Source organism: Dipodomys spectabilis, unplaced genomic scaffold (assembly GCF_019054845.1).
Source record: "Dipodomys spectabilis isolate Male_0828 unplaced genomic scaffold, ASM1905484v1 ptg000329l, whole genome shotgun sequence".
Lineage (NCBI taxonomy): Eukaryota > Metazoa > Chordata > Mammalia > Rodentia > Heteromyidae > Dipodomys > Dipodomys spectabilis.
Window position 1 is genome coordinate 3800675 of NW_024871006.1, and position 20900 is coordinate 3821574.

A 20900-nucleotide genomic window follows, 5' to 3' on the forward strand; every position below is an offset into this window, starting at 1 on the left:
TTACCTCCAATTAACCACCAGAAAAATGGAAGTGGAGCTGTGGCTCAAAGTGGTAGAGTAGTAGTCTTCAGCAAAAGAGCTCAAATACAGAGTTCAGGCCCTGAGTTCAAGCCCCACAACTGACCAAAAAAAAAAAAGTTTCAAATAAAAGATAAGGTACATACAATGGAAAGCTCATTACAATAATAGCAGTTTTCTCAGCTCTAAAAATGCAAGGAGAGTGTGGAAGGACATAAATGAAGCTCTAAAAGATAGCAATTGTCAATCTAGCTTAGTGCACCCAATAAAGCTATCGTTCATGGTTGAACAAAAATGAAAAAGCTCAAGGACAGCACTTAGGTCCTGAGGTCAAGCCCCAGGACTGGCACAAAAAGAAAAAGAAAAGAAAAAGATCCATCATTGAGGACTGAGGCTGTGGCTCAGTGGTAGAGTGCTTGCTTAGCATGCACGAGGCTCTGTGTTTGATCCCTAATGCTGCAAAAATAAAAATAAAAATCTTATTATTGAGAGCAGAATTATGATCCACAGTCACGTTGCACATGTGTGGAATCAGGATATGTGGTGCCTATTAGAACTAAGTGGTAGCTTTAGCAAATTCTAATGCCCCGTGATCTTCCCAGCATCTCAGTGTTCTTCTTCCAAGTCCTTTGATATAGGAACTTTTCCAGTAAGGAAGATACCAGTGAACAGAGCCATGGCTCACAAACAGAAATGGCACCCATTACACTGACTGTATTGCCTCCAGATCTGAAACTTATACTCCAGATTTAGTATTCCCAGGATGTCACACCATAGATACATGTGCTCTGGCTTTTCCTCTCCCTCTGTTGATAACTTAAAACGTTGACTGAGGTGAGGGCTATGATCTGTGGCCGGGGAATAACATATTGGCTGAGAATAGAAGCTGAGATAACTTTGGCCCCATTAGCATCAGATTACAACTGAGTTTGTGGACCAGTCACAGGTACCAGCTAATTTTAGTTATGATCCTCTTCACATGTAGGCTAATTGGTAGGGATGTTGAGAAATAGGAATTATGGTTTACTAGGGAGATGAACCCATGGATACAGTTCCATATTTATATAGATCCTAGTCCATGGGAAAAGAACTGCTTTTTGCAAGCAAGATTTTTTCATATTTAAGGCCACTAGTAAAAGCAATAAAATTGAACTTGAAAGTTAGGAAACATCTAAAACTATAATTAGGTTATTTGCTCTGGAGAAATTTGTATATAATGATTAGGTATTAAATTATTATAAGACCCAGTGGAGGGTCTGGCACAGTGGCTCATGTCTATAATCAGTGTCTCATGCCATCTGTGTCATAATGTTAGCAAGACCCCATCTCAAGTAAGCCAGGCAGAGTGGAACATGTATGTGATCTTAGCTACGTGGGAGGTATAGGTAGGAAAGTCAGGGTCTAAAGCCAGCCCAGGCAAAACCCCTCTTTAAAAAAATAAATAAATAAAAACAAACTCTAAAGCAAAAAGGGTTGAGGTCATGGCTTAAGTGTCCTCATTAGAGTGCTTGCCTTGTAAGCACAAGGCCACCCTGAATTCTAACCCTAGTACTAAGAGAAGAGAAAAGACCCAGTGGCCCAAGAAGTTACTATATCCACACTACTTTTTACTTTGTCATCTTTAGGGCATCGTAGAAATGTCCAATATTCTGAGGATTTCAGACCAAACAGAAAAAATCTTAAGCAGATAACTGTTACTTAGGTCATGGTATTTTCTTTCACATAGGATGATGGATGCTAACAACAGCATGTCCTGTAATGTTGCAGGTAAAAAGCAGGACATTTGGTATGTCATCGACCTACTGACTGGAGAGAAGCAGCAGACTCTGTCATCAGCCTTTGCAGATAGCCTCTGCCCATCAACCTCTCTTCTGTATCTTGGACGGACAGGTAAGAAATGAACCTTTGGTTTGCAAACCTGTTTGTTTGCAGAATGATCTGATGAAGCTCCCCCATTGGCTTCTGCTACAGGTTTTGTTATCCAGATAGTAGCCAAAGCTGTCCTCTCCCATCTGTCAGATCATTACTCTTAAAACCCTTCAGATGGGTGGGTTAGGAGCGATGGGTGACAAGGTGGTCAGACACCTTGTATTCATATACTGTTTTGTACAACTACCCAAAGATATTAAAAAAATTAAAAAAGACCCTTCAGAGGCCCCATTGCCGAAGGAATACAGTCCTGACTGCATCAGGACCCTTGGAGCCCTGCTGTGGATACCACCGCTCTGCCTTCCCCCTCTCTTAATTCATTTCCCCCATTCAAACATTTTCTAATTGGGTGTGCCAGCTTACATCCACTAAGCAGCAGTTCTGTTTTTCTTTTTCTTTTTTTTCTTTTTCTTTGTCTTTTCTTTTTTGGTACTGGAGATCAAACCCAACCCAGGACGTTGCACTTGCTAGGCAAGCGCTTTGCCACTGAGCTACATCCCAGCCCTTACAGTTCTGTTGTTTTTTTTTTTTTGGTCGGTCGTGGGGCTTGAACTCTGGGCCTGGGCGCCGTCCCTCAGCTCTTCAGCTCAAGGCGAGCGCTCTACCACTTGAGCTACAGTGCCACTTCCGGTTTTGTGGTGGTTTATTGGAGATAGGAGTCTCACGGTGTCTCCTGCCCGGGCTGGCTTTGAACCGCGATCCTCAGATCTCAGCCTCCTGAGTAGCTAGGATTACAGGCGAGAGCCACCACGCCCGGCTTGCAGTTCTGTTTTTAAGCACCTATATCAGGGTGTCTTTCTTCAACAGATAAGCTGGTTCTGCATGCTGGCTGACGTCCTCCTCTCTTCTTTATCTCTGCTCCTCGTCCTCTTCTGTGAAGCTTCTTCCCCAGCCTGAAGGCTCTCACCCTGCCCAGGGACACTGGACTTGTCTCTCTGAGCTCATCTGGGGATAGACGTCATAGTGGACAGCCTTGTTGTAGCGGCCATCTCACGGCCGCCCATCACTGTCCCTTTTTAGGCATGAGTGGCACCCTCTTCACCATGCCATGCTTTATTTCCTCACTGTTGGCCATCATCTTTCTAGTACTTGTCACTATTTATAAATTTTATGTGCCTATTTTTGCCTCCCCTGTTGGACTGTCAGTTCCTCTAGAGCAAGACTGGGTCTCTATACTGGACATATGCCATGATATGTATGAAGTGCTCCAACATTGAAATGAGTGAATGAGTGAGCCCACTTACACACGATCATGATTAAAAATCATGATTAAAAATTGTTGGACCGTAGTTAAACTAAAAGACACAAGAACAACACACAGAAGGGGAAAAATTATACTATAAATGTGGAATCTCATATATGTGCATCATGTATTAATAAAATTTTGTAAGTCTATATAGCAGGTCATTAAATTAAAAAACAAAACCTAGGATAAATTCATTATAACTTGAGCACTAAATTCAGATCCTAGTATTCAGGTAACCAAGGCTTTGAGAAAGGAGATGCTGTGGATTAGCAGTGAGACTAGTCTTAGGCCCTGGTCAGCCTGGTTGGCCTCTTCTGTTGCTAGGAGAAGGGTCTTAGTAATATTCTGCACTATCCCCTTGTATAAATTAGATATTCTAACTCCCAACTGTTGGGACTGCTTAGGACTTGTTTACTTTTTTCCATGTAAAGTTACAGAGACTCTAAAGTTCACCCCTGTGTAAAAATTGTGTGGTTCTCAGATAGAATTGAGAAATTTTAGGGAGTCGGGATATTCCCTAGCATAGGTGGAGTGTATGTACGTAGGTTGATAAAGCTACGGTTTTCTTTCCTTGTGTGTATGACACAAAAGCTATTTTTTTTAATTTTTAACTTTTTTGTTATTATAAAGATGAGATACAGAGGGGTTATGGTTACATAAGTCAGGTAATGAGTATATTTCTCTGTGGACAATGCCACCCCTTCAAAAACTATGATCTTTATTGTCTGTGGCTGCGAAACAAATACCTTAGTGCCTTAAAATAACAGCCATTTGCCGGGCGCTGGTGGCTCACGCCTGTAATCCTAGCTACTCAGGAGGCTGAGATCTGAGGATAGTGGTTCAAAGCCAGTCCAGGCAGGAGAGACCATGAGACTCCTATCTCCAATAAACCACCAGAAAACCGGAAGTGGTGCTGTAGCTCAAGTGGTAGAGCGTTCGCCTTGAGCTGAAGAGCTGAGGGACAGTGCCCAGGCCCAGAGTTCAAGCCCCACGACTGACAAAAAAAAAAACCAAAAAACAGCCATTTTATTGTTCCTGATTCTGTGGGAAAAGAATTCAGGAAGTACTCAGGTCAGCTCATCTTTATATGCAGGGTTGTCTCCTATCTGAGGCCTTAGTGCAGTTCCATGTAACCTTTCTCCATACAAATAGCCTACAGTTCATTTTTTTTTTAACCAGCCTGGGATTTGAACTCAGGGCACTGTCTCTGAGCTTCTCTGTGCCCAAGGCTAGCGCTCTACCACTTCAGCCACAGTGCCACTTCCAGCTTTTTCTGTTTACGTGGTACTGAGGAATCAAGCCCAGGGCATCGTGCATGTTAGGCAAGCACTCTACCACTAAGCCACCTTCCCAGCCCCTAGCTTGCAGTTTCCTTTGGAGCAAAAGTGAGTGAGTGTCAAAACTGGGAGAAGTGCAAGGGAAGGGGGACATTGTTCAAAAAAAAAAATGTACTCTTCACCTGACTTATGAAACTGGAACCCCTCTGGTACAGCAGCTTTATAGTAACAATAATTTTTAAAATAATTTATTGAGATTAAATGATTACATAAATTTCACTATAACAGTAATCTTTTAAGTGAATGTTAGAATGCCTCAGAAGGTCTGAGTTCCTTAGACCTTGTGGAGAAGGCTCCACAAGAGAACTTTACTTTCCATGCAAGTTTACTTTCCATGAGGTTGGCCAAGGGTAGAGAAATAGACTCAGCCTCTTCATAGAAAGAGTGGCTTCCCCCACCAAGGGAAGATTGATGATGATGATCTTTTCAAACATTCTACCACAGTCCTCCCTCTGCATATAGAACTTAAAATCCCTTCCATGTACAAAATATTCTCAGCCCCCTCTCAAGAGTCCCAAAGTTCAATCACAGCATTAATCTCAAAATTCAATGTCTTGGGATCTGTATCAGGCTTAGGAGTAGTTGTTTCTTATCTAGAAACCTGTGAATTAGAGTCAAGTCCCCCTCTCTCCCACAACTTCCCCCTCCCTCCACTGACACATAATTGTGAGACAGGATAGCTATAGCAAACATTTTCATTCAGAAATGGAAACAAAAAATGCTGGGGATGTAGGACAGTGGTAACACACTTGCCTAGCATACATGCAGGGTCCTGGGATTGATAACCCTGGCACATACACACACACAAATTCCTAGCAAAAGGGAAAGGAAAGAAAGATACATAATGGACACTTGTCCTTGTAATTCTGAACTCTAGCAAGGCACATGTTTTCAGGTTTCCTGTTCTGGGGACGGGAAATATTCCTTGATGAACACTTAGTGTTTCCCTCTGTGATTGGTTCTCTAGCACATGTTTTCAGTGGCTCTTAGTTCTTCAGAGAAATCCTTTCTTTTCCATCAGAAATGGCTAGCTTTCTTTCTTTCCTCCTCCTCCTCCTCCTCCTCCTCCTCCTCCTCCTCCTCCTCCTCCTCCTCTTCCTCCTCCTCCTCCTCCTTCTCCTCCTCCTCCTCCTCCCCCTCCTCCCCCTCCTCCTCCTTTTCTTCTTCTTTCTTCTTTCTTCTTCTTCCCTTTTTTTTTCCCCCAGTCATGTGGCCCGAACTCTGGGCCTGGGCACTTTCCCTCAGCTCTTCAACTCAAGGCTAGCACTCTAGCACTTGAGCACAGTGCCACTTCTGTCTTTTTCTGCTTATGTGGTGCTGAGGAATCGAATCCAGGGCCTCATGCATGTAAGACAAACACTCTTCCACTGAGCCACCTTCCCAGCCCTTTAGCTAGCTTTCTGAATCTGTTCCCTGTTCATTGAAAATGGGGGAGGGGAGGACTAAAGGCCATACCCACACATACATACCCAACTTGATGATCTCTGATTATTGTAGTTCATGCTTATCACTATTTGATGAACTATAGGCTTTCCATGTGTCAAATCACAACCTATTTCATTAGATAAAAGCTACAAATCTCTAAAACAGTCTGGTAGTTCTCAGACCCCTTCTTATCTAGGAGAGAGTCTAGGAAGTACCATCTTTCTGAGTCCTCAAAGAAGTCTTTTTTTTCTTTTTCTTTTTTTGTTGGTTGTGGGGCCTGAACTCTGGGCTTGGGCGCTGTCCCTCAGCTCTTCAGCTCAAGATTAGCGCTCGACCACTTGAGCCATAGCTCCACTTCCGGCCTTTTCTGCTTATGTGGTGCTAAGGAATCGAACCTAGGGCCTCATGCATGCAAGGCAAGCGCTCTACCACTGAGCCACCTTCCCAGCCCCTCAAAGAAGTCTCTGGGTTGGATCTAGATGAGGTCCTTTTCTTCTTGCTGCCAGTACTCTGGCAGTGCTTTGCTCTAAGGCTGTTGTTTAGCTGAGACTACCTTCCAGACTCCTGGCTGCCTGCTTCCCATTTTGAGAATCTTTTTTTTTTTCTCTTCCCTCCCTCCCAATCTTGTGATCATTCGATGGTTATATAAATAGAATCATGCAGTATTTAAAAAAAAAAAAAAAAAGAAATTTCCTTGGTCAGATTCCCTAAATTTATTAGGTACTTTTTCTGGCTTCCAGGTTGTAAGCAATATCTTTATTAGTTGTGTCTCTAATCTAAGCCACCTTTTTTTAGCTTCTAACAACAATTTTCTCATTACTTTTCCAAGTCTCTACTAACAGTCTTTTTGTCCTCCAGCTTCTACTTGGTCCCAAAGTGCTGCATGTTTTAGGTTTTTGTGATGGTGTCATCCCACTTCTGGGTACTGATTAATTGCCATATAGTAAACCATCCTGAAACTTAATGGCTAAAAGCAACCATTATATGCTCATGACTTTGTGAGCTGTGAGTTCCAGGCCATAGTTAGTGTGACTGTTACTGCTCCACATGCTATTGACCAGTTTCAATCTTGTGTTTGGATCTTAGTTCTCTTCCACATAGTTTCTCTTTCCACATAGACAGCCTGAACCTTTAAATTTGGTATTTAGGGAGAGCCTGTTTGTTGTAACTAGATATAGTCCAACACCTCAGCAGGTGCCACAGCCCCTCTGTGGTAAAGGAGTGGTCTGTATCCTTTAGAATACACCATCACCATGTATGACACCAAGACCCGCGAGCTCCGCTGGAATGCCACCTACTTTGACTATGCAGCCTCCCTTCCTGAGGACGACATGGACTACAGTAAGTGTGCCCGGGGTGCCTCACCAGGCATCTTCCACATGTAGGAAACGATCATTTCAGAAAGCCAGATATTCATTTACAGCACCTTTTTCTCTGATGAGGTTCTGGACTTTCCAAGGGCTTATAGTAAATACTTCCTACAGTCATTGTAGCAGGGGTCTGAGTGTTAAGTCTTACAACAGCCAACTTCTTAGGTGGTGGGTTTAGTCACAGAAGATGAAGATCAGACCTGTTGAATCCATATGTCATGGGGAAAATTTACTGGAAGCCCACAGAACACATTTAAAAATCAGAGTGACATCGATAATCCTATCCAGAAAACCATCCCAAATGTGGCATGTCTTCTGATTATTTCTCTATTAACTTCTCCCAACTCAAAGAATAACAGAAACTGGATTTTGTCGTCTTAATATTGACACCTGAAAGTCTGACTGCCCATTCTGGCCCAGTACCTAGAATATTTTTTTGTCCTCAAGTTTTCTTTTGTGACTCAGGTACATATAGGTCTGACTTTAAATTTGATACTTAAGAGATTATTTTAGTTTTTTTTGTTTTGTTTTGTTTTGAAACAGCTGTACCATGTAGTCCCAGCTAACCTTTACCTTGTAACTCTCCTGCCTCAGCCTAAGCTCAGCTGGATTGAAGTTGTTCATTATTAGCATGCCTGACTCAAGCTGTAGTTTTTAAATAGTTGGTATAAAATGCCAGATTGATAGAGATCACTTTTAGAGTAGAATGGAAAGGAACATCAGTGAGGAAATTGCCTTTGAGAGAATGATCCTATCTTATGTTTATAAGCCAGGGAATTCTTTTATGGTCTTGATATTGAGAAGCCTGAACAGCTCATTGGAAACCAGAGATCTGTTCTAAGAAGATCTGAGACTATGCCAGAAGTCTTATTTTCTCTGTTCAGGACTGCGATTGTCAAGTGAGTCGAGGATGTGGTTACAGGTGAGGTCCAATGTGCTTTGCTGTTTGGTCATTACAGAGATGTCCCACTTTGTGTCAAATGGCGATGGGCTAGTGGTGACTGTGGACAGTGAATCTGGGGATGTCTTGTGGATCCAAAACTACGCCTCCCCCGTGGTGGCGTTCTATGTCTGGCAGCGGGAAGGTCTGAGGAAGGTGATGCACATCAATGTGGCTGTGGAGACCCTGCGCTACCTGACCTTCATGTCTGGCGAGGTGGGACGCATTACCAAGTGGAAGTACCCATTCCCCAAAGAGACAGAGGCCAAGAGCAAGCTGATGTGAGTTGGGGAACTCGGGGCAGTAGAGGGTAGCTGGGATCCTGTTCTTCTGGTCCTGCTGCAGTATAGCACTCCCTATACTAGAGGAAGCCGGGGGATGAAGCAGATGGCTCTGATGCCAAAAAGTGACTCACTGGAAAACCCTAGAATATAAGAACCAGGAGCACCCCTAGGTACTTCAAAGTTCTTGATTATTAAATAGTAGATGGACATAGGAAGGAGACGGCCAGGATAACTATAGCATATAGAATAACTATAAGCATGAATCTCTTATAAAAATAAGAGATTTTTTTAAAAACTTTTTTTTCCTTTATATTTGTTTGTGGTGCTAGGGTTGAACCCAGAGTCCTGTGCAAGCTAGGTAAGCACTATTGAGCTATATTCCCAGCCCAACTTGATGCATTTTCTAATTTTTTTTTATTATGTTATATTCTTTTTTGGTGTGTGCCTGTCCTGGGGCTTGAATTCAAAGCCCAAGTACCATCCCTGAGTTTTTGTGATCAAGGCTTATTACTTGAGCCATAGCTCCACTTCTGGCTTTTTGATTGAAGATAAGAGCCTCATGAAGTTTCTTTCTTTTTACTTATGTGTGCTGAGGAATCAAACCCAGGGCCTCAGGCATGTAAGGCAAGCACTCTACCACTGAGCCACCTTCTTTCTCGGGCTGTCTTTGAACCATGAGCCTCAGATCTTAGCCTCCTGTGTAGCTAGGATGACAGTCATGAGCGATTAGTCTCTAGAAATGTTACATCGATTTTAAATGTGAGGAAAAAAATGATGTGAAAAAAAAATGAAGAAAGTGACATTGTTCAAAGAGAAATTTACTCTTTACCTAACAATTTAAAAATTAAAGAAAAAGAAGACCCAGCAGATTTGTGATCTCCATCCCCATCTGCTTATAGCTTGCTACAAAGTCACTTAAATACACCAAGTCCCTTCTTACTTTACAGAATTGTGGGGAGGGTTAAATAATGCATGAAAGTACTGTCTACTGTAAAACGTTGCTCAAATGGAAGGGTTTGGGTAAATCAGTAGCTGATTGACCCCACCAGGTCTATTAGCAATAGTAACTACAGGTGTTGGACAAGGTAGATACTGGTAACCCCTGTCACCTCTCTGGTCTTCAGGACAGGGACAGAATACCTAGCTGTGGGACTACAAGTGTCACTCAATTTGGAATTTAAAAAAAAAACTTATTCTTATTGTTATAAAGATGATATAAAAAGTAAAGGTAAGCCTACCACCAGTGGCTCATGCCTGTAATCCTAGCTACTCAGGAGGCTGAGATCTGAGGATCACAGTTCAAAGCCAGCCTGTACAGGAAAGTGTATGAGAATCTTATCTCCAGTTAACCACCAGAAAACCAGAAGTGGCCCTGAAGCTCAAGTGGTAGAGCGCTTGCCTTGAGCTACAGAGCTTAGGGACAGCACCCAGGCCCAGAGTTCAAGCCCCACGACTGACCAAAAAATAAAAAGTAAAGATAAAGCATACATTTCTTTTTGACAATGTTACCCCTTCCCTCGCTCCCAACATCTGGAGTAGAGCAGTTGACTACTCCTTGGGGTCCCTGCAGAGTCCCTAGAGTCTTGCAAGGCATTGTAGTGCTGGTACTGGGGTTGCTGGCGTGAATATGCTGGTCAGTGTTATCCAAGAAGCTTTAGCAGTGGGCACTAAGTATTCATTCTCCTGGCCTGGGGCAGAGTCTAGTCTGGTCTTGGCATTTTGATAATAAAGAAACATCATTAATATTATAAAGCTTGTCATATTTCTGTAAGCAACAAGTAAAGCTTCTGCCTAAAGTCCTGCTGTTGTATTCTGCAGCAGTGCTGCCTCATACCCCACTTCATAACCTCTAATATCCCACCTCCCATGCTTTCCTTCCATGTCTGGAGCCAATCGGACTCCATATATGGAAATGCCATTTGGGGCTGTCATTCTGCTCTCCCCAAGAGCTCCCTTTTGTGGGATCTGCATGAAATGAATTGGAACACATGTTTCTGTTTTTCCTTCCAGGCCCACCTTGTATGTTGGGAAGTACTCTACCAGTCTCTACGCCTCGCCCTCTATGGTACACGAGGGAGTCGCTGTTGTGGTGAGAACACCATGGAGCTCACCGAGCCTCCAACTACTTTGTTCCTTACTAGCAAAAAATATTCTTTTTTTTTTTTGGTCAGTCTTGGGGCTTGAACTCTGGGACTGAGTGCTTGCTGTCCCTCAGCTCTTCAGCTCAAGGCTAGCACTCTACCACTTGAGCCACAGCGCCACTTCCGGTTTTTTGAGTGGTTTATTGGAGATAAGAGTTTCAAGGCCTTTCCTGCCCGGGCTGGCTTTCAACCGTGATCCTCAGATCTCAGCCTCCTGAATGGCTCTACTCCTGAGCCACCAGTGCCCGGCCAAAGAAAATTCTTGAAACACCTGAATATCCTGCTGGCTAAGAAGGAAAAATATAAAAGTGGAAAGTCTAATGAACAGCTTCTGCACATACCCCATTCTACTTTGAAAGCAAGATATGTTACCAGAGCAGCTTCCTAAAGCCAAGAATCCCCAGTTATTTCACATTGCTTTTGTGTACAGATCTAAACTTTCTGATTGGGGTCCAGGCCCTCCTCAAGCCAGCCCTCCGTGTCCTTCCACCACCCTGTTAGTTTCTCTGTGGCAGTTGCATGGTCCTGCCAAGCACTTCTTCTCCTTGACACCCTAAAGTTCCTGTCATCTTCCTTCTGAGCCTTTGTGGGGCTGACCTCACACTTCAAATGCCCTTTCTTCTTCATTTTGCCTACTCAGATTCCATCCATCCTTGTAACTTCTCAGCGTCTTAGGGTCTCTGCAGCCTGCCTTGAACACTGTGTCTGAATGTCTGAAGCATTATGATCCTGGCTGTTCATTCTGCTCTTTCCAGGGCTGGAGTATATATCTGTCTTCCTAGTGGATTGGCCCACTGCTCCAGCAACAGGGAAGAGCATACCTCTGTCAGCTCTAGCAATCGCTAAGCCAGCACTGGGTATATGGTTAGAGTTTATGCTATCCTATTAATGGTGTTTGTGGTGACTAATAGATATCCACAAGTTGTTCACTTAGGTCTGCCTCTTAGTAACTTCATGGTTCCCATTGTTTTGACTATCCTGAGCCAGCCCATATTAGGAACTGCTCAGCTGGATACATGGCCATTACTTTGGGCCTTCAGTGACTAGAGAGGTTTGCTAGGAGAGCCAAGGAACCTGCTCTCTATCAGGGCTCCCAGGCTCACCAACTCTGTCTCTACAGCCTCGTGGCAGTACTCTTCCTTTGCTGGAAGGTCCCCAGACTGATGGTGTCACCATTGGAGACAAGGGGGAATGTGTGATCACACCTAGCACCGACCTCAAGTTTGACCCTGGACTCAAGGGGAAGAACAAACTAAACTACTTGAGGAATTACTGGCTTCTCATAGGTAAGAGCTAGTCTCCAGGTGGCTTTAGGTGTTGGCATACTGCCCCCTGGTGGGCACCAGCCAGCCCTGCCAGTTTATTGCTGCTCTTTACTCTGCTCTGTCCATTTCAAGATGGTGGCTTAGACTTGGGAACATGTTTACTTCCGAGGTGAATAAGCCCAGTACCCAAGTTACTGAGTCAGTTCTCAAAAATGGTTTATAGCTAATGTTCCAAAACTCAAGTATTAGTATTAGGTAATAGTAACTTAAGGTAAATTATCTGACATAAGAACGTCTCTTCCTTATTCCTCAAAGTGATCCCATATGAGGTAACTCCCATTTTATAATTAAATGTTCTGCATATGGAATAGAAATGAATGTGGATAAGGAACTGAGGAAGAGGGTTGAAGACCCAGGAGGATTGACAGTCATGAAGAATCCGAAGCTGCCCCTAGTTAGGACAGGATGGTTCCTAGTGTGTGGGAGTGTCTCTTGTTATCTTTCTTTATTCTATCTCTTTTTGCTATTGAGGATGAAACCAATATGCCAAGTACTTGCTCTACTCCTGAGTTGCACACTGCCCCCCCCCCCTTTTCCTTTCTCTTCCCATTGTTGCTGCCATCACTAATGGCCCTGAGGTTGAATTGGAAGCTCTGCCACAGAGATAAGTGGTTGAAATGGCACTGCAAGGCAGCAATTGTGACAAATAAAGACAGATGAGGAGCACTGTGTTCCTATCTAGTGTCCTAAGTAATTAGCAGGTTAGAGAATACTTGAATGCTATCCACCCTTCCTGTGCTCCCAGCCCCCATATACATGGATTCTGCTGCCTCCCAGCTAGAGGGTGAGAAGCAGAGGTGGGTCACAGCCGAGCAGGGCGGAAGGGTGGTAGGAATGAATAACAGATTGCCCTGAGGTAGATATGGTTTCATCTTCCTGTCCTCTTCCTTTTGGTATCTGCAGACAGAGGTCAGAGCTCTGGCTCTGTCCCAGGGATGCAAGTGGCTTGAGGAACATGAGCTCAGGAAGCAGCAGGACCTTCCAGGTAGGGAGTCTAGACAGGAGTGTATGTACCTAAGAGTTGATGAGAAATGGTGTGCCTCAACCCTGACCTGTTAGTTTGCAGGCTATTCAGGTCCCGTTCTCCTATTCTTTGTTTCTCCTGATTCCTTGCAACCATTTTTATCTTGGTTATTAGTATTTTTACTAAGTAATAGACAAAGGGGATGTAAAAGGATTCTATGTTTTCTTTTTCACAGAAATAGTTACAAACAGACCCATACTGAGAAAAAAAAAAAAGTAGCTAACTAGGCAGAGGCCATTAAAATTGCAAGGCTACTGGGTTTTATGTACCAATTAAGGATACATAAACTACCTGCCAGTGGTTAAGAAATGACACTGTAGAAATGTGGGTGAGAATATTAAAAAATGTGGGAACCTAAAAAAAATGTCAGGATCCATGAGGATGGCTGAGTTAGAAAATGATCTCTCTTTAAAATAGCTTTTTTTTTTCCTTTTTATCGTGCATAGGGCTTAAACTCAGGGCCCGGGTGCTGTTTCTGAGCTTTTTTGCTTAAGGCTAGTTAGTGCTCTACCACTTTGAGCCATAGCGCTACTTCCTAAAATAGCTTTTCTTCCTTCCTTCCTTCCTTCCTTTCTTCCTTCCTTTCTTCCTTCCTTCCTTTCTTCCTTCCTTCCTTCATTTCTTTCTTTCTTTCTTTCTTTCTTTCTTTCTTTCTTTCTTTCTTTCTTTCTTTCTTTCTTTATTCCTTTCTTTTTTTTGTGTGTGGTTGATTGTGAGGCTTGAACCCTGGGCCTAGGTGCTGTCTCTCAGCTCTTCAGCTTAAGGCTAGTGCTCTACCATTTGAGCCACAGCACCACTTCCAGTTTTCTGATGGCTTATTGGAGATAAAAGTCTTATGGACTTTCCTGCCTGGGGTGGCTTTGAACCGTGATCCTCAGATCTCAGCCTCCTGAGTAGCTAGGATCACAGGCATGAGCCACTGGCATCTGGCCTAAAAGCTTTTCTAAGTAAGAAAACTAAGAAACGTACAAAGAAATAATTTAAGTAATAATCTTACAATCCTGAGATCCCTTTTGACAAACTCCATAGCCAGTCATTTTAAAATAAGGCAGCAGAATACTATGAAACCTCCACTGTCTACATCTACCAAGCTTCATCACTTCTTGTACACTAACATATGCTTTCCCCTTTAAATGAGTTTACATTCGTTATATGTGTGGGTGAGTGGATTTCATTGTTATATTTTTACACATGTTTATACTATTCCAGCTGATCTCATCCTCCTTTATCAGTCTCCCTTCCAAAAATTACTTCATTAGGTTTCATTGTTCTATTTTCAGAGTTGCGAATAGTTTATTTCAGTATTATTCAACTTCCTTCATCTTCCTTGTTAGCCCAACCATACCCAAGTATGTTCTTTGATTTAGTTTTTTGAAAGACCTTAATGATATCATATTCATCTCCAAGATTAAATGAGTCTGGGTAGTAGATTCTGTGGTTTCTCCCAAGCTATGACCTTGACCTCCATGCTGTCAGAGTTGCCCAGTTCTCTGTCAAAGGAGCACATACCACCTTTGGAGGAACCAATGCAGGAGATCCAAAACAGGGCCTGGCTATGTGCTTTTCTCTAGAGTCTGGACCTATTGGTGCTGATAGATAAATAAGTCACAAAAGACCAGGTACTATTTATACAAAAATGTTTAGGAACACTATGGTTAGGGTTATAAGGTAGTTCAGTGTATACAAGAAAACACTAGTAAAGGCCAGCTTCAGGAGAGGCTTGTTTGTAAGGAGTTGGGTGTCTTCTTGATAGGTGCCCTCCAGAGAGGTAGGACTCTAAGCAGTAAGAGTGGCTTTTGGAAGAGAGGGCAGGCAGACACTGCAGCAGAGCAATATGTGGAAGGACAAGTCTATACAGTCTGTGTTTCCCAGTCATTTGTCTCTTGTTAGTGAGCTTCTGTTACCTGTGGTTAGCTGCATTCAGATTCCTGGCACCACCCATCAACAGGTCTAAGTCTGAGGTCTGAAGCAGGGAGCCACAGATAAGGCTACTTCGCTCCCAAGCAAAGCACCTTTCAGTTTCCCTTTCTTACAAAAGGATAGCATATTGTAAATAGAGAACTGACCTAGAGAGCTTGAGGTCAGATGAGGGATTAAAGAAGGTTTTTCCAGATCAGAAAATAACAAGCTTGAACTAGTCCCTGTTGGTTCTCACTTGACACATGTCAGGTAATCTCTCATATAGAGATACCATAGATCATAGGGATCATAAGGCGATCATGGATTTGGGAGAACAGTGGAAATGATCATAAAGTGAGAGAGACCAGAACCAGAGTGAGAGGAGATCCCAGTGAAAGAACAAAAAGGAAAACATGGGGACTGGAGGTGTGGCTCAAGCCTGTAATCCTAGCTCCTGGGGACACAGACCAGTTTGAGGGTAGCCCAGGCAAAAAGAATTTCTTGAGGTGGGAGGGCAGGGATGATAGGGGAAAAATAAAGGAAGAGGCAACAATGCTTGATAGGAAATGTACTCATTACCTTGCTCATGTAACTGTAACCCCTCTGTACAGTATTTTCACAATAAAAAACTTACTTAAAAAAAAAAAAAAAGAAGCCGGGCGCTGGTGGCTCACGCCTGTAATCCTAGCTACTCAGGAGGCTGAGATCTGAGGATCACGGTTCAAAGCCAGCCCGGGCAGGAGAGACTGTGAGACTCCTATCTCCAATAAACCACCAGAAAACCGGAAGTGGCGCTGTAGCTCAAGTGGTAGAGTGCTCGCCTTGAGCTGAAGAGCTGAAGGACAGCGCCCAGGCCCAGAGTTCAAGCCCCACGACCGACAAAAAAAAAAAAAAAAAAAAAGAGGGCTGGGAAGGTGGCTCAGTGGTAGAGTGCTTGCCTTACATGTATGAGGCCCTGGGTTCGATTCCTCAGCACCACATAAGCAGAAAAAGCGAGAAGTGGCACTGTGGCTCATGTGGTAGCGTGCTAGCCTTGAGCTGAAGAGCTGAGGGACAGCACCCAGGCCCAGAGTTCAGGCCCACAACCGGACCAAAAAAAAAAAAAAGAATTTCTTGAGATTCCAGCTCAACCAATAATAACTGGGCACTGTGGCGCTCACCTTTTACCCCAGCTATGAGAAAAGCTGGGTGCAATAATGTTCACCTAACATTCCAGCAACACAAGAGAGCACAAGTAGGAGGATCGCTATCCAGGCCAGCCTCAGCAAAAAGGAAGACCCTGCCTCAAAAATGGCCAGTCAGGTATGGCTCACGGAATAGAGGGCCTGCCTAGCATGCAAAAGGCCCTATGTTCAAGCCAAATAAAAAAGGAACGCTTATCAGGTTGCTGATGCACTGAGTGAGAAAGGCCTCTTAGGCTGCATGTAGAATAATTTAACTTTAGAGCTAAACAGACTGTCAAGTCATATGATATGAAATCCCAATTCCTTACTTTACTCACCTTTAAGCCTCTTGTGGTAATTTGTACACAATTGATACAAAATCACCAAATAATGAATACCGGGTAGTCTTGAAATATTGTGTGCAGAATCATGAGTGAATATTGAGAAAGCTATAATATTCCTCTATCCCCTACCATCCAGCCAGCAGCTATTTCCTCTGTTCTCTCTCTTTTTTTTTTTTTTTTTTGTCGGTCGTGGGGCTTGAACTCTGGGCCTGGGCGCTGTCCCTCAGCTCTTCAGCTCAAGGCAAGCGCTCTACCACTTGAGCTACAGCGCCACTTCCCATTTTCTGGTGGTTTATTGGAGATAGGAGTCTCACGGTCTCTCCTGCCCAGGCTGGCTTTGAACCGCAATCCTCAGATCTCAGCCTCCTGAGTAGCTGGGATTACAGGCGTGAGCCACCAGTGCCCGGCTTTCCTCTGTTCTCTTACACAATTCTCAAGTAGATAAGAGGATAAATAAAACTCCCCCAAGTAGTTAAAATGCTGGGAAGGGAGTTTGGCAGCATTAATAGGGTGATGTTACTGGAAAAGCATTGGAAAGAGAACTCCTTGGCCTTTGAATGAAGCGTCACAAAGCTTCACCTGTGAGTTGGACACATGCATTCATATGAACCTTGCTTTGGACTGTATCTGAAACATCCTGATCTCAACTCATGGCAAAGACTTGTGTCTTTGTTCTCATTATCAGACTCAGAATACTATATTTTGCTATCAAGTTATAAAATGTCTGTTTTATGGAGAATTTTGTGGTAACTGCGTCTCATTTTCTCCCTCTATGGATGTGAAAGTTTCCTTGTGGAAAGGACCCCTCAGTGGGTAGCAACTTGCCCAAGTGTAGTGTTGAGTGTGACTACTACTTGAGAATTTTTTCTCATTAAAGGTTTGTTTCCTTTCACAGGACACCATGAAACCCCACTGTCTGCATCTACTAAGATGCTGGAGAGATTTCCTAACAATCTACCCAAACATCGGGAAAATGTGATTCCTGCTGATGTGGAGAAAAAGAACTTTGAAGAAGTGAGTAAGGCCGGGCGCTGGTGACTCACGCCTGTAATCCTAGTGACTCAGGGGGCTGAGATCTGAGGTTCACGGTTCAAATCCAGCCCGGGCAGGAAAGTCCGTGAGACTCTTTACCTCCAATAAAACCACTAGAAAACCAGATGTGGCGCTGTGGCTCAAGTGGTAGAGCACTCGCCTTGAGCTGAAGAGCTGAGGGACAGCACCCAGGCCCAAAGTTCAAGCCCCACAAAAAAAAAAAAAAAGAAGTGAGTAAGGACATCAGCTACCAGCTCTGCCTCTTCCATCAGGTGTTGGGGGCTGTGTGTCAGGGCCTCAGCTAAGACAGATGGCTAACTCAAATTAGAGCAGTTTGAGGGGAGTTTAGTACTGGAACCACTCACATGGATGTGGATAGTACTAAGGGTTTTCATAACATTCCTTGGCCTAAAGCCAAAGAGGGCAAATGGGAAGGGTCCCAGGGATTCAGAGCCCTATTCTCCAATCTGGAGATAACCAGGCTAGAGAAATATACTGATTCCTATAACAGCAATCTGAACAACATTGCTCAGAATTAGTCATACCTATTCCTTCCTGAGCACTTAGAAAGTAAAACTATAAAGAAAAATAAGAAGGATTGGGTTGGGGGGCGGGGGGAGGCTGGGAAGGGATGGGAAGGGTAAACAAAGGAGGAGGCTACAATGCTTGATAAGAAATGTACTCACTATCTTGCCCATGTAATTGTAACCCCTCTGTACAGTATTTTCACAATTAAAAAAGAAAAAGAAGACATTAATCCAATACCCTGAGTAGCTAAGGTCCAGGTTTTTATATTGAACCACCTGATCTAAAGCAAAGAATCTCTTAAAAATTGATTTAATACCCTGAGGTACATCTCACTCTTAAAGAGATGCTTATGAATGGATATCTTGTGTTGTCCCTAGTCACATGCTCAGCAAACATTCCTTAGCTACCTACCATCTATCTACCAGACAGACCACATCCCATAGATCATGGCACACTGTGAAGGAGAGATGAGCTGGGCTGTTGTGTTTGGAAGGGCTCAGAGTGCAGCTAAGAGGGGAGATTTCATCAGAGGCCCCTGAGAGGTGGCAAATGACACGCACATGTGGAAATAGATTAGTATGGCTGGAGCTGTGTGTTATTTCATTGGGCAAACAGTAACAATTTATCTGAAATGCTAGATGTTTGAGAACAGATCTTGGGATTTTCCTAAGCCATTCCATGAGGCTGCAGAGACTAAGGAGAGCAGAGGATAAAACTGGCTCCAAATTTGTTTATTATTGTTGTTGTTGTTATTGTTATTATTATTATTTTGGTGCTAGTCATGGGGTTTGAACTCAAAGCCTAGGTACTGTCCCTGAGGCTTTTTTTTTTTCTTTCAAGGCTAGCATTTTTCCACGTGAGCCACAGCTTCATTTTTACTTTTTTGTTGTTGTTGTTGGTTAATCGAAATGAGTCTCACAGACTTTTATGCCTGGGCTGGCTTTCGACCACAATCCTCAGCTCTCAACCTCCTGACTTAGGCTTACAGCTACCAGTACCTGGCAATTCGGAGTTTCTTACTAAAAAATTTCTTTAACAGAGATAGGCTGACGCCTGTCTCCTAACTCATCAGGAGGCTGAGACCTAAGGATTATGGTGTGACACCAGCCCAGGCAGGAAAGTCTGTGAAACTCTCATCTCCAATTACCCACCTAAAAACTGGAAGTAGAGCTGTCGCTCAAAGTGATAGAGCACTAACCTGAATCACAAAAGCTCAGGAACAGACCAAGAGTTCAAGCCCCACAATCAACATGAACAAAAAAGGTTCTTTAAGAAAGTCTTCTGAAGGCCGGGCGCTGGTGGCTCACGCCTGTAATCCTAGCTACTCAGGAGGCTGAGATCTGAGGATCGCGGTTCAAAGCCAGCCCGGGCAGGAGAGACCGTGAGACTCCTATCTCCAATAAACCACCAGAAAACTGGAAGTGGCGCTGTAGCTCAAGTGGTAGAGCGCTTGCCTTGAGCTGAAGAGCTGAGGGACAGCGCCCAGGCCCAGAGTTCAAGCCCCACGACCGACAAAAAAAAAAAGAAAGTCTTCTGATACTTTCCAAAACAGTTTGGAGGAGTAGAATTGTTGAATCAGTGTTAGTTTTGGAGTTGCACTGAAAGTTTATAAGCAACATAAGAGTGGCTTCATTACTTTATTAGGTTTATTAGGTGGGTGCCTGAACATGTGTCCAACTATCCTTTTTTGTTTTTTTAATTTATTTTGTGTCACTACCCAGGCTTGAACAGTCTTGCTTGGCTTTCTTGTTCACAATTGGCATTCTTCACTTGAGCAAGAAATCTTTCTTCAACGTTTCTCCAAATATCAAATCTATTTTCAAAGAAGGAAATTTTTGCTTTCATTGAGATTTATCAGGATCTCAAAGCATTTCCATGTGTATTGCTCTTAAATCTGTTTTTTATTTTGATTTCTTATATTTTGTTGATTGTGGAACTTGAAGTCAGAGCCTGAGTACTGTCTCTGAGCTTTTCAGCTCAAGGCTAGTGCTCTACCACTTTGAGCCACAATTCTTTTTTTTCTTTTAATTTTTTTTGGGGGGTCTGGTCATGGAGCCTGAACTCTGGGCCTGGGCGCTGTCCCTCAGCTCTTCAGCTCAAGGCTAGCGCTCTATCACTTGAGCCACAGCACCACTTCCAGCTTTTTTCTTTTTGCTTATGTGGTGCTGAGGAATCAAACCCAGGCCCTCAGGCATGCAAGGCAAGCGCTGTACCACTGAGCCACCTTCCCAGCCCTTGAGTCACAGTTCTACTGATGGAATTTCCACAATTTTCTGGTGGTTAGTTGGAGACAAGAGTTTCACAGACTTAACCTGCCCTGGTAGACTTTGTACTGTGTTCCTCATATCTCAGCCTCCTGAGTAGCTAGGTTTACAGGTATGAACTACCAGTACCCAACCTTAAATCATTTTTTAGTAACAGTAACATTACTGGTCTTGAACTCAGGGCCTGGTCACTATCCCTGAACAATTTTGCTCAAGAGTCACTGCTCTACTTCTGGTTTTCTGATGGTTAATTAGAGATAAGAGTCTCAGGGGGTGGGAGATGGGAAGGGATGAGAAGGGGAAACAAAGGAGGAGGCAACAATGCTTGATAAGAAATGTACTCTTTGCGGCTGGGAAGGTGGCTCAGTGGTAGAGAGCTAGCCTTGCATGCCTGAGGCCCTGGGTTCGATTCCTCAGCACCACATAAGAAAAAAGAAAAAAGCTGGAAGTGGTGCTGTGGCTCAAGTGATAGAGCGCTAGCCTTGAGCTGAAGAGCTGAGGGACAGTGCCCAGGCCCAGAGTTCAGGCCCCACGACTGGACTCCCCAAAAAAAAACAAAAGAAAGAAATATACTCATTATGTTGCTCATGTAATTGTAGCTCCTCTATATGGTATTTTCACAATAAAAAAA

At 43.5% G+C, this 20900-nt stretch overlaps 1 protein-coding gene across 2 annotated transcripts in view; it reads left to right on the top strand.

Moving 5' to 3' along the window:
* Nucleotides 1-20900, top strand: part of Ern1 (endoplasmic reticulum to nucleus signaling 1) — a 105202-nt gene that overhangs the window by 57675 nt on the left and 26627 nt on the right. For both annotated transcript variants that reach the window (XR_006151418.1, XM_042702665.1), the window contains exons 6-11: nucleotides 1786-1908; nucleotides 7195-7296; nucleotides 8285-8546; nucleotides 10560-10638; nucleotides 11811-11976; nucleotides 17341-17459. Coding sequence is in view for 1 of the 2 variants with exons in the window: in XM_042702665.1 (XP_042558599.1) it covers nucleotides 1786-1908; nucleotides 7195-7296; nucleotides 8285-8546; nucleotides 10560-10638; nucleotides 11811-11976; nucleotides 17341-17459 (851 nt within the window). In the remaining variant the exon portion in view is untranslated. The remainder of the gene's footprint in view (nucleotides 1-1785; nucleotides 1909-7194; nucleotides 7297-8284; nucleotides 8547-10559; nucleotides 10639-11810; nucleotides 11977-17340; nucleotides 17460-20900) is intronic.